The 13,317-nt window shown below is 37.2% G+C and overlaps 1 protein-coding gene across 7 annotated transcripts in view; it reads right to left on the minus strand.

Moving 5' to 3' along the window:
* LOC106175588 (PDF receptor) overlaps nucleotides 1-13,317 on the minus strand; it is a 67,445-nt gene that overhangs the window by 11,389 nt on the left and 42,739 nt on the right. For 6 of the 7 annotated variants that reach the window (XM_087013552.1, XM_087013551.1, XM_087013556.1 and 3 more), the window contains one exon: nucleotides 9,975-10,097. In XM_087013552.1, the coding sequence (XP_086869678.1) occupies nucleotides 9,975-10,050 (76 nt within the window). In that variant the 5' untranslated portion in view covers nucleotides 10,051-10,097. Of the gene's footprint in view, nucleotides 1-9,974; nucleotides 10,098-10,189; nucleotides 10,236-13,317 lie in introns of those variants that run through there. The other variant, XM_087013554.1, reaches the window with a different exon arrangement.

A 13,317-nucleotide genomic window follows, 5' to 3' on the forward strand; every position in this document is an offset into this window, starting at 1 on the left:
AGGGAGTGAAAAGCAAGGCACGCACCTCACTCTCTGAGCAATTATCGACATCTTGCGAGGTCGCGGCGTGAACTCGGCTCTCTTGAAGAACAATCACTGTCAGAAGTTATTAGCACTCAGTTGGGAGGTTAGGCAGTGAAAACACCACAGGACTATCAGACATGTTCCCTTACATTTAAAACTCGTAAGATTCTTAAAGCCACCCTACACTGGACGGCGTCCTTTCTTCGTCCCGTACTACGACCCTGTTTGAGAGTAAATAAATACTTTAAGTGCTAACAACTTACCGATCACTGGGCATTCATTCTGCAACCAGAACGATGCTTGTGCCTCCTTTCTACGACCACAGCGATGCCAGTTTCATGGTCGCACAAAGGACGCAGAAAGGACGCCCTCTAGTGTAAAGAGGGTTTAAGGAGGAAGCAGTGGGTAAAAAACATTATTTTTCATCTTGAATCCCTGAGGCCCATAGTAATGACCAAATGAGTACAAAAGTTCAGGTTTGGATATCAAAAATGGAACAAAATCCTTGTAACACTACAATGTATAACACGGTATTGTTTCCGGCATGTACAAAATTCGATCAAATAGCTTTTGTAATGTACTCTAATGTACTCGTTTAATAGAACGTGAAGTTGTTATCGTTATTCCTCGATAATATGTCATGGTGTGGAGAAACATATAAGTCGATCATTTAAGAATTCAAATTAATCTACCAGGGTAGTGCTTAATTGCCTTTTGGTCGTCCTCACTGTCATTTACTGTCAGAACCTATAACGAATTGAGAGTAGCTTTTGTTAAAACTAAATTTTCTAATTGTGACAAAAAGTTAAATGCTGGAATAACAGGGGCTTTTATCCAGTCTTTTCATACCTGGAGTAAACAATCTAATTTTTATCGCCCTTAATTGTGCTTTTAAAGTCCAACGGAACTCAAATAGGACGAGTTTTAACAACAATTGCATTACGTCGGGACTGATTTTTCAGGAATCGAGCAAGTAGCGAAAAAGGCTTCTGAGACAACTTCAACAATAAGAGAGATAAGCAGAAAACCACCGTAAACCTTAATGCAAAAATCAGTCTACTTCAGTTCAAGCTTAAAGGGATAAAAACTCTTCATTTTGAGGGGGAAGTGCACTATAACGGCTTTTCCCGGGTTGAACCATACTTTCCAATGGTAAATGAATCCGTTCTGATATCATATTTATTAATTGTTTTTTATTCATTACAAAATGGTTTTGTAATAATCTCTTAAGATTATTACGAAGTGTAGCCATCTTTGAAGGTACCCGTGGCCCGATGGCTAGGACAGATTTTAGAATTGCGACAACCGTCGTTTTGGTGGTATTTTCAAATTAAAAATAGAGGAAGTTTGAACTCACTTGATTATAATTGAGCCTGATGCTACGACAAAAAAACGAAATAGTATGCATGTATGTGGCAAGCCCATAAATGATTTCAAACCGGCGTGATTCTTGCTTTACTGCTGATGTCCGGGAATATTTATAAAGAAGAAAACCTAAGTGAATGACCATACTGAAATTGTATATATACAAATCACTTCTAGTCGACCTTATACTGACTAAGTCAATTTGCTTGGTGTGTGGGGCCGAGGCCGCTTTGGGTTGCCTGGCCTCGGACTTAATCGGAGTGTACGCTCAAATGATGACTTTACATTGCCCCTTTTGTTAAATGGTGTTTACATAGTGGTTAGTGGCTACTAACGGCTCCTGTACTGGCAGAGTGGCGACCACCTGCGTTTTAATAAGCATGGGCATGGGCAGAGAGAGAGAGAGAGAGAGAGAGAGAGAGAGAGAGAGAGAGAGACGTGTGTGTGTGTGTGGGGGGGAGGGGGAGCGGATTCAGAAAAAAAAACAATAAAAATATACACAGCAACGTCACACTAGTAGAATATTGTATGGTTATTATAAAGAAAGTAAGCTACATGTACGCATATGACGAAAAGACGAGAAGCAACATCATTCTTACAAATATTTTAAGGCACCGGGTGCCTAAGACTGGAAAACTTTCCGAGTTCAAATCACTTCAAACTTTTACACATGTGGCGTGTTACGATTGAAAGAGCAACACAAACACATTAGTGTCGGGCTTGTTCCTGCGCACTCATGTTTTGCAATCTTAGTTGAATGTTACCCAATAAAGGTTATTCTGCCGTCTTTGTAACACGATCAGTTTCATTACCATTTTTTCTGAATTTAATATAACATTGAGTTGCGTGAATAGTTTTCGATATTAATCAAGGTTATTTTGTGCCACGTGTCTTAATTTCCGCAGTTATGGTAATTTCAAATAATCCCCTGTGGATTGCGACGATCACACATTCATGGCCATTCTATTTTGCTGTAAGAAGGGACCTTTTCCATTCATTAGTTAATTTATTAACTGGTGCGGTGTACCTCAACGAAACTGTTGCAGATATATCAGCGCCAATTATCCCTCTAAAAAAGAATATTCACCAATTTCGTTATTTCGAAATCACTTTGAAAACGCGGGTGCGAGCAGTATAGCAAAAGATGGAAAAACCCTGTAAAATCTGGGTTCAACCTGGTGATATGTTTAATTAACTACTGTCATCGTAGTCCTCGATCATGTCGATTCCACTTCACCGGAGGCAATTAATATGCATTAGACTGTCATCGTCACGAAATCTTTGTATATAACGTTAACAGCTAGGGGTAAAACATACATGTATCTCTTACTTAACTGACAATAGCCGTGGGTAAAACGTATATACCATGTACTTGAGACATGCTTCGTGTGGGGAAAGGTCAATGTTAAAGCAAGTCAAAATGCTTAAAGCAGGGGGTGCCAGGTGAACAGATTGCCAGAAACTAGACAATTGACTCCTTCGCATAGCCTTGTACTGTGCCCTTAAGGCACTTGTATAGTTATATATCTGCATTGTTATATATTCAGTTTGCATGTTAATACCTTATATGTAGCCTTTCCTTAGTAACCTATATGAACGTTACAAGCAGACCAAGGGGTTCATGTTTTGTATGCAGATTATTGCATATACCCTAATCAGATTGGAAATTTATCTTTATTAACTACATACGTATATATTCACACTTTTTTCTTCGTCTATCTATCTCTCTATCTGTGTATCAAGTTAATGTACTCGTATTGCTGTGTAGGTGATTCCTTATCTGACGTCCGCCAGACTACTATAACTTGGCAACAGAGAGGCTTTAACGAACGCCGTAATTAACGTGTCCTCTTCGTGCGCTTCTCCAGTCTTTGCCGAGAAAACGCATTAAAGACAGCGGTTCGGAAGTAGGACTTAGGCAACATAAGTTAATGCGACTTTATATGTTCTTAGGTAGGGTGAATTGAAAAGGTGCTTGAATTATCTGTTGCATAAAGAATATAATTCCTTGCGATATGCTAGACTAACGGTAGCATAAATGGCAAATTACTTAGACAGCATAGCCAGAGACGAAATTGCATATCGTTTTTGCACGACCCTGAAGTCGATGGTTCTCTTGGGGTATTTTCATCATGCCTAAAGACGTATTTTGACGCAACATTAGCTGTAAAGCTAAATTTCCATGGTCTCTGGGGGCTATCTAGTAATAACAGACTAATGTTATAATACTGTGACAGTGGAAGTGGTCGCAGTAAAAGCCGTTCTGTCTAAATCATTGCATCCCCTAAGGAATGTAAGAAAGATGTCCGCATTTCTGACAGTGTCACGTAATCGCTTATCTTTCAAATCAAGGCAGATTAACTAAAAGTTGGTCGGTAACCGATGCCTATCGTAGCGTAGATGGCGGGTGACTTTAATTTGTCTTTACTATTTGATACCTTGAATAGAGTCAATATATTAAGAAAAAGTACATGAATTAATGGCATCCGATAGGGCAATTCAGATGATGTAATGCCTAGCTACCTACCTAGTGGTGTATTTTTTGCAATTTGAAAACTGTAGAAAAAAAGATGAAAAACTTTGAAAATAACCTACCTTCCGACTTTATTATGATGTGAAAGAAACCCCATTATATTAAGCCTCGCATGGTTGTATGCTGTTAGTCCGATTTTCGAGTCCCCTTTGATCAATAAAAGGCATTCTGATCTTCACAAATATCTTCGAACACTGTTATATTGGTGAAAAAAAGCCAACCTATTCCACGATGAAGAGAAAAAGCACCCAAGAAAGAAGTAAGCTAATCGGTTAAGGGTTTGTATCTTTGTAATCTTATTAATGGCAGGGCCAGTAATTTCCACCGTGTGTCATCTAAAAACAACTTGACTGAAAACTAGCAGGTGAAACGGTCAAGCGACCGGTCACAAACGCCAGGCTTCATTGTAACACACAGAAGCAGCTCTTACATGGGCAATGATATATAAAAAATCACTGACAGCACCCATATTTCGCAATCAGTATATATATATATATATATATATATATATATATATATATATATATATATATATATATATATATATACTTGTTATATTTTATTATATCCCATATACATATACCGTATTTACATTTAACACATTATGTCAGTTACGACATGGTAACCTTTTTAATACATATATTTTTTTTTATTTTATTTCTTTACTGGGTATATGATGTCAGTCTCCAACTGTAAATTCTGTTGAAATGTTCTGAATAAATGAAGGCCCTTTTACTGAAAACCGCCACTTTGACTTAATTTGACCTAATTACTTGTCGGCTACAAAACTAAAGAGCGAGAAACCGTTTATTCCGTATGTTATGATGTATATTATACGAACCCGGTATATATAAATGCACTCCCCGTTGACCATCGCGTACAGTTTAACAGACGACAAACCTCAGTGAAAGCCCCAGAAGATTCCGCGTCAAAATATCATCTGATACAAAACACACTGACAACAGACTGTGTGAAAAGGTTAGCAATTAACAGCCATATACTGCAGTCATCAGCAAATCTTCCCTGTGGAGTTAATTTCAATGAATTGGCCATCCAATGTGACTTATTTTCTCAAACGAGTCCAATGAAGTATGTTTAATTTGTAAAGGCAAAAACCTTAATACTCTTGGAAATTGTAACAATTTTCCTTTAATCGATCATCAAAATGTCCCATTCCAAAGCCGTTTCCAGAAAATTGATCCATGGCTTCATTTTAAAGTGCTTAATATTTGGTTTTCAAGCTACTCTCGTAATGAAGAAAGATATTGCTTGATTCCAGTCGGGAAGGTAAAAACAAAATGTTAGAACTAAAAAAAAAACGTATCTATAAATAAAGATCCTCAAAGGCTTCAAAGTTTGGTGACAAAGAAAATTCTCAGGAGGGCTAAGGTTTGTTATTGCTTTACAAACGCTTGACTCGCATTTGATGCTTATAACAGGGATGAGTAAGGGTCACAGCTCTAATAGTCCAAGAAATTGGTGCAGAAAAAAGGGTGAATTGTGCGTTTTTTACCTACAAGCATGAAATTTGCCACAGTTGTAGATAATGGAATTCTAAGCTTTTTTGGATATATGGGCATGTCTGAAAATTCCAGTATGGCCGCCAAATCCAATATGGCCGCCACAAATACTCTTTTAAATTAAAACATCTAATATATAGTCCTAAAATGGTTTAGAATATCATTTTATAGCTGGAAAATATCATGCTATGAATGAATTATCAATATCCGCTTCTAAAGGTGTATAGAATTCCAAAATGGCCTCCAAAAGTAAAATAAGCAGTTTACTTACGCAAAATATGCAGCAGTTTTGTAAAATCATCAAGCACTTACAATTACAAGCATAAAAATTGGCACAGTTATGTAGAACATGATTCTAAGCAACGTTGGATATAGGGGCATGTCTGAAAATTCCAATATGGCAGCCAATTTCAATATTGCCCCAAAACACCCTTTCAAGGTGAAAGTTATTTGTATAGTCTTTTATAAAAATATCATTTAATGGTTAGAAAATACCATTGTATATATGAAGTATCAATATCTGCCACTTAAGGCTTTAAAATTCCAAAATGGCCTCCAAAAGTCAGCAGACCACAACTATTGAATTGTAATCATTCGGGAATAGGCATGTGGGCTTTGCAAACTACCTGTATAATCAGTATATTCCTACCTCGGCAGGAGCTATTCTACAAAGTTTTTAAAAAACCATCAAGCATGATACATTTATTATGTACTGAAAAAAGTCCTTCTTTTGATAAACCAACATAAGTAGTTTGACTTTTTGCTCTGGATTCTCATTTAGATCAATTCCCAGTTAAAAATTTTCTTATATGGCACTCATGAGTGACTCCCCCTTTCTAAGAAAAAAAGTATCGTGCAAAATCCATAAAATGTGAAAGAAACACCAGAATAACTTAGCCTTAAAGAGGCAAATATAAAAAACTTGGGGTGTACCAATTTTGTCTGTTGGTTATGATTCTTCAGCTAGATCAGTGCATGGCGCTTCATCAAATGCTCATAAATATAACAAAAATGACAGCTAATCAAACATACAGGTCTCAACAATTTGGTGTTTTTCATTGGTAAAGTACTAAAAGCGGGGCACATTTGCACTCGATAATGTTATGATGTTATCTTGTGCTTCAAAAGTAAATTAGAAAAGCTTCTTATTTAAAAAATTGGCTTTAGTACATTCGCAGTAATGGCTACCGAGAATTTAGTGAAAATTTATGAGCAAAGAAATACTTGTACCCCAAACAGAGGGCAGGTGTTGATACGTGCTGTATCCAAGAGTTGCATTGCAGACTTCACACTTCGTGCACTAAAAAAGAAGCACTGATCTATAGGCGCCAAACTTTGGTTTTCATTTGATCATTTGGCAACTTGTTTAGTTACAAACTTATACTTTCAAAAAACTGAACATGAAAATAAAAGAATTAAAATCCTCCAGACAGTTAATACATACAAAACTTCAAAAAACGATGTATTCTGAGGATTACACCAAGAAATTAGTGCAATATGGACTTTGAAAGGTAAAAATTCATGAGATTTCCGGCATCATTGTCTCTGTGGGACAATCCAGAATAAAGCCATGAAGAGTATTCACTTACCCAGCTTACAAAATCTACCAGGTAGCTCCTACCACATCCAGGCCTACCCAACTACCAGACTCGGCACCTAAGGATCCTGAATTAACCGGTATATCGGACCACGCAGATCGCATTTCGGAGAATCATATCCCAGAACAAATTTTGTAGCACGACTGCGGGCTCATCCACGCTCGGCTGAACAATCTGAAACTGTACTCTTACTTTAGAGTACTCTATTTTATGGTCTCTATGGGGGTATATGGGGACTGTACGACATTCGGTTTGAATGTTTTAACCACTTTTGATAGGGCTTTTTTGCATTGTATTAGATTAATGTGGCAGTCTAAGGGTCATCTAGGTGGCTTTCAAATTTATGCGCCCGGTTTTAAAATCATATAGCGATTTTACGACAATCGTTTACTATCCAATCAAGGTGACAGCGGAGCATGCCAGGGCTCATCCTGTCGGTGTTATGGCTGATACTCCGAAATGCGATCTGACACACACCTTGAAAACGGGTAGTGTGGTCCGATATACCAGTTAATTCAGGATCCTTAGGTGCCGAGTCTGGTAGTTGGGTAGGCCTGACATCTGTTTGTAGTTATGTGTGCAGTTGCTAACTGTGGTGAGGGGAGTCAGAAGCATTGGAAGACTGGTCCTATAAGGGTTCACACTAGTAACCTACATCTACTACTATGCCCTACCACACTTTCATATTCCTATTGACCCTCATGCATGTAAACTGATGCTTTCTGGTGTTAAAAACGACCAATGTCTCTTGTTATTTTGTTGGGGAAAGTGGATTACATGTAGAAGCTTTAGCTTTAAGGAAATACTGGGAAAGCTGAGGGAAACACAACTACTAGTAAAGCTAGGCACACATTAATGAATGAAAATTATTTAACCAAATAAGTAGAAATTTTGGTGTAGCTAGCTGTTATCCTCTGTTGAGATATTGTCCATTTACTAAAGTAAAAGGTTGACCGCCCATAAAATGTGCAACACTTACTTGATAAAATAACTTTCGTTAATTTGAAACTTATTTGTGAAAATACCTTGACATTTTCATATCCTTGACATTTATAGAATTGCTGCATGTGGTGTCACAACTAGACCAAAAGGAGTCCTGTTCCATTTTTTATGGTCATTTGGGTCTAAATGTAACTAAAGGAGCGAAAAACCAAAAAAGAGTAAAGACTGTTGTCAGTCAGATTATATAGTAGTCTTTTTACTTTAAAAGGGTTTTAGTGGCCATATTAGAATATTCAGACATGTCCCTATATAACAAATTGCTTAGAATCCTGTTCTGTACAATTGAGCCAATTTTCATGCTTGTAGTTTTAAGTGCATGATGAATTCACCATACTGCTGCTGTGAGTGGCCTGTTTTTCTTATTTTTGGAGGCCATTTTGGATTTCTACACACTTAAAGAATCAAATATTGATACTTCATGCATACCATAGTCTTTTTTAACCATAAAATGTTATCTTAAGTTATTATAGGATTATATATACTTGAAGTTTTAATTTGAACGGGTATTTGTGTCGGCTATATTGGATTTGGGGGCCATATATTGAAATTTTTAGACATGCTCATACATCCAAAAGTGCTTGGACTCCTGTTTTACAACTGTACCAAATGCCATGCTTGTAGTTTTTGATGAATTATCCACTCTGCTGGATATCTTGGATTAGTAGAGTGCTTTTTACTATTGGCGGCCATTTTGGATTTAATACACCTAAAAAAGCAAATATTGATTCTGAATTCATACCGTGGTGTTTTTTAACCTTTGTATGATATTTACGCCCTTAAAAGACTATATACTTGAAGTTTTAATTAGAAGCCGTATTTTTGGAGGCCATCTTGGATTTGAAGGCCATTTTTAAATTTTCGGATATGCCCATACATCCAAACTTGCTCAGAATTTCATTTTCCACAAACCTGCCAAATTTTATGATTGTAGTTTTAAGTGCTTGATGAATTCCCCATTCAAATGGATATCTTGAATAAATGGTCTGCTTTTGTTACTTTTGGCAGCCATTTTGGATTTAATACACCTGAAGGATTCATACATGGTGTTTTCTAACCTTTATATGATATTTTAAGTCATTAGAAGACTATATACTTGAAGTTTTAATTTGAAAATGTATTTTGGTGGCCATATTGGATTTGACGGCCATTTTGGAATTTTCGGACATGCCCATATATCCAAATTTGCTTAGAATTTTATTGTCCATAAGTGTGCCAAATTTCATGCTTGTAGGTAAAAAATGCACAATTTTTCACCAATTTCCTGGACTATAATACAATGTGACAGAAACGTGTTTGTCAGAAACACAGATAAGGTGTATTTGGTGGCGAATGAAGTAAGATAAAAGCAAACAAGTGGTTTAAAATTGTCCCGTTGACAGAGAAATATCCAAAGGCTGACTATCACAACTTGATGTTACACGTCCTATAATATCATATATTTTAATAAATCAAAAAGGAAAAAAAAATCAAAAGGGAAAAAAACAGCATCAGCAAATATGGCTTCGTAAGTCTGAACTTGCAAGGCTAATAGAAAACCGCGATACATGCCACCCACATAATCCCAGAACCGTTTGTCTTTAATTTGTAACATTGCTATATTAATTTAGTGAGAAATATTTAACTCCGCTTGGAACTACATGTGCATCTCTGTTAGAAACAACAGGAATCAAAATTGTCTTAAGGTTTCACAACCGTGTATACTAAATGAGAGTTCATGCACATGGTAAAATGATTCCACTGGTGCGACAATTGTTCATTATAGGTATCGGTATCATCTAAAAACATTCCAACAGCTTCATGACGCCGTCAAAATGACGTCCAATATTCGTCTCGTCTCTCGAAATAATTGCAATAAAAGAATTTGGACTGCACTGATTTGCTTAATTATTGAATGATGTAAGATGAGACGCATAATATATAAGGAATACCTACCTTTAGGTAGCGCTGTTCGGGCATGTTTCTGCACACACTCTTCCATTGACGTGATCTTCTGCCAACCACCTGTCATCCTAACAGAAACGCTTTCAAACCGTGCCTCTCTCTTTAAACGTCTGCCTGAAACACAAACAATAAAATTAAGATCACTTTTAATGGCCATCGTTTATGTTGTCCATTCCAAATAACTTGATGATTTCCTCAATTATTACCTCATCCAACAGGTGCTCGAAATGTTGGTCTAGAACAATTCAAAGTGTGGCTGTCACCGGTAGCCTCAGATGAAAGGATAAAACAGAGGACTGTTGTCTCTTATATATGCGGAGGTGTCACGCCTGGAACTCCTAAGCCTCAGATATGACATTCACGCCTAACAGGTGTTTCAAGGATGCCTCGGATTACCACACAATTAAGTGGTGTTAATCTCACTCCCAGGGACGCGTGCATTTAAGTAAGATGATGAAGTGACAAAAATAGTGACAGCTAGGAAACTTATATTGTCACTTACGATTGTCCATAGAACGACCTTCCCCAATATGTCGCAGAAAGCAATTAAGTCTCTTTGCTTTTATTGACGTCTACTCATGGTATTATTGTCCACTGAAACCTTCTGACATTGACACTTTCCTGCCAACTGCCTCGCGTTTCAATACCAGGAATACATGCAAAGTGTACATGAACGGGTAAAACACCACTCCAGATAAAACTGTCAGTGGGATTAAATCAAATGTCACCAATCAGTTAATATGAATACTCCAGGAAAAAAAAAGATCCATTTTACAATGCCTTCTGTCATTGACCATGAATTAAACTACACACTGAATCTCAATCGAAGCACTATCAGCAATTGCCAATTTGTGATCTTATTACAAATATAACCTTTCATAGAGATTCCGTTCAAAGAAGCGACGATTCCCCCGATGCTTGTTGATTGTCCATTGAGTCCCCATTATTCGTAGAACACACCACAACTAGCATTTGGTAAGAAAAACTAGGTGTGTGCGCAATGTTTAGATAAACAGGAGGGTGAATGAGTATCAACAAACAGGAAAAGGTGTCAAGTTAAATAAGCATTCAGTGTTTTCTTTCCCATATTCTACGATTAACATCACTTCATTTCGTGATTTCAGGTTTCGGCTTAGAGAAGTTTGAATTTTACTTTGGCATTGAAATTCGCAAAAAAAAAAAAAAAAAAAAAAATATATATATATATATATATATATATATATATATATATATATATATATATATATATATATATATATATATATATAATTTGCTATTTAATTGCTGTAGGATGACATTCAGTTACGTGGAACATAATAATAAGATACAACGCGATCAGAAAAAAACACTTTATCATAAATCTAAATAAACGATGTCTCTGAAATGCCACGGTCTTTTCACTTCATAAAAGTCATCACTTTTGTTCAGCGCATTAATTACCAATGCAATATTTATGACGGTAGGAAGCCATTCCAGCTAAGAAAGATGCATTTTCGTATTCAGCTCTCATCTGCTTAAGCGCCGCATAATTGACAGACAATGTCTTTACGGGAGAAACAAAATGAATACTTAGATGATATCAGGAAGTTTTCTCAGTGTGGCAATGATTGAACTGATGGACGGAAGTTAGGGTCTTTCCTGAAAGTGACGCCGAAAGCCAGATCGGCCATCGCCTTCATTTTGCTATTTGACAGATCCACTGCACTGCAATTGGATGAATCATAAGCATTTTTGCAAGCTCAGACAAGCTCAAATGATTAAATGACAGAAAAATGGTAGTGGTACATGTATGAAGTTGAATAATGTGGACAGTTTTGCTCTGCAATCTTTATATCATAAAGGTTAAGTATAGGCTTGCTTGCATTGGTTCCAGCTATACATAGTCAAACCTCTTATAACACTTCATTTTGTAAACTGAGCTGATATGAGTTAAAACCATGCCATTCCTAATTTGATCTAAATAACGAAAAAGTAGAAGAAGGGATTATATTAAATGCTGCAATGTTAATAAGGAAAGGGTGATATTTCACACCGTTCGATGTACAATTAAAACTACAGTGTATATATTACCCGCAGCTATACTGTGTAGTGTCGCACAGTGTTTTAATTTAGAATGGACAAAAACAATGCAACGCACGTGAAATTAACAGGTAGCCGTCCACGGTCACATGTCATATATCATGAAACTCGCCCCTTGATATAAAGGTCACACCCGTGGAGTTCTGAGCCCTAGATCCCTGACTTAAGACTTCATGGTGAGACGAATTGCCCTTTGTCACATTGGATAAACTGTTTCCTGTTGACCGCCTGGTGTTTATGAGCCATACCGTACCATTAAAACAACGTTGTGCATTTGCAATAAGGTGCCTACGTGCACATTAAAAACTTGTGCTTTCTTGCAATATGTTGATGAACCTATGCCAGAGAGAGAGAGAGAGAGAGAGAGAGAGAGAGAGAGAGAGAGAGAGAGAGAGAGAGAGAGCGCACAATGATCCACGTTCAATGCAAAATATTTTAACGAAGAAACGGGGATTATGAAACGACCAATATGAACACACACACACACACACACACACACACACACACACACATACACACACACACATATATATATATGCCTAACGTGATGGACAATGCAGGGCTGAAGCAACAATGCTCTATTTTTTATTCCACATTGCCATTTATTAAACGTCGGCAATATAAATTACGTAATAACTCATCGGCTTACTTTACTTTCATTTTCCTGTTACTATTTTCCTGTACTGACGTACTTTTTCGCGTGTCTAATTTCTTCTCGTTACTTTATGCTTCATCTTGAACAATCGCCTAAAGCCAATTTTCTTAATGTTCCATTTCCCATGAACTTCGTTATTTCTGTCACGCGTGACAGTTTACATGCACATTTGATATTTTTTTAGGCGTTTTGATCTTGGAACAATATCAACAGCAACACAGCATGTATAGCGTACGAGTCATATGAAACGACGTGACAGACGCAAAACGAAGCCATCGCCTAGATCGTGTGCCACGTACAACTGTACATGTAGCTCCAAGGTGGACTCTCTACCTCTCTCTTTCTCGATCTGTCACTTGGGAACAAAACTCTGACGAAAAAGAAACATATGCTTTGTCATTATACTCGAAAAGTGAGAGAGAGAGAGAGAGAGAGAGAGAGAGCTCTGCAGCAGTGAAAACACTGCAATGCCTTCGACTACAATCAATTGACAAAGCCAGAGGTCTTTCTGCCCGAACATGACACCGTGCGTATTTAACCAAAAAGTCACGTAAACTGTCGCAGTATCGATATCTGAGACTGCTGGAAAATGTCCTCGTG

This window comes from Lingula anatina, chromosome 5, assembly GCF_051362555.1.
Source record: "Lingula anatina isolate TDL-2025a chromosome 5, LinAna3.0, whole genome shotgun sequence".
Taxonomy (NCBI): Eukaryota; Metazoa; Brachiopoda; class Lingulata; order Lingulida; family Lingulidae; genus Lingula; species Lingula anatina.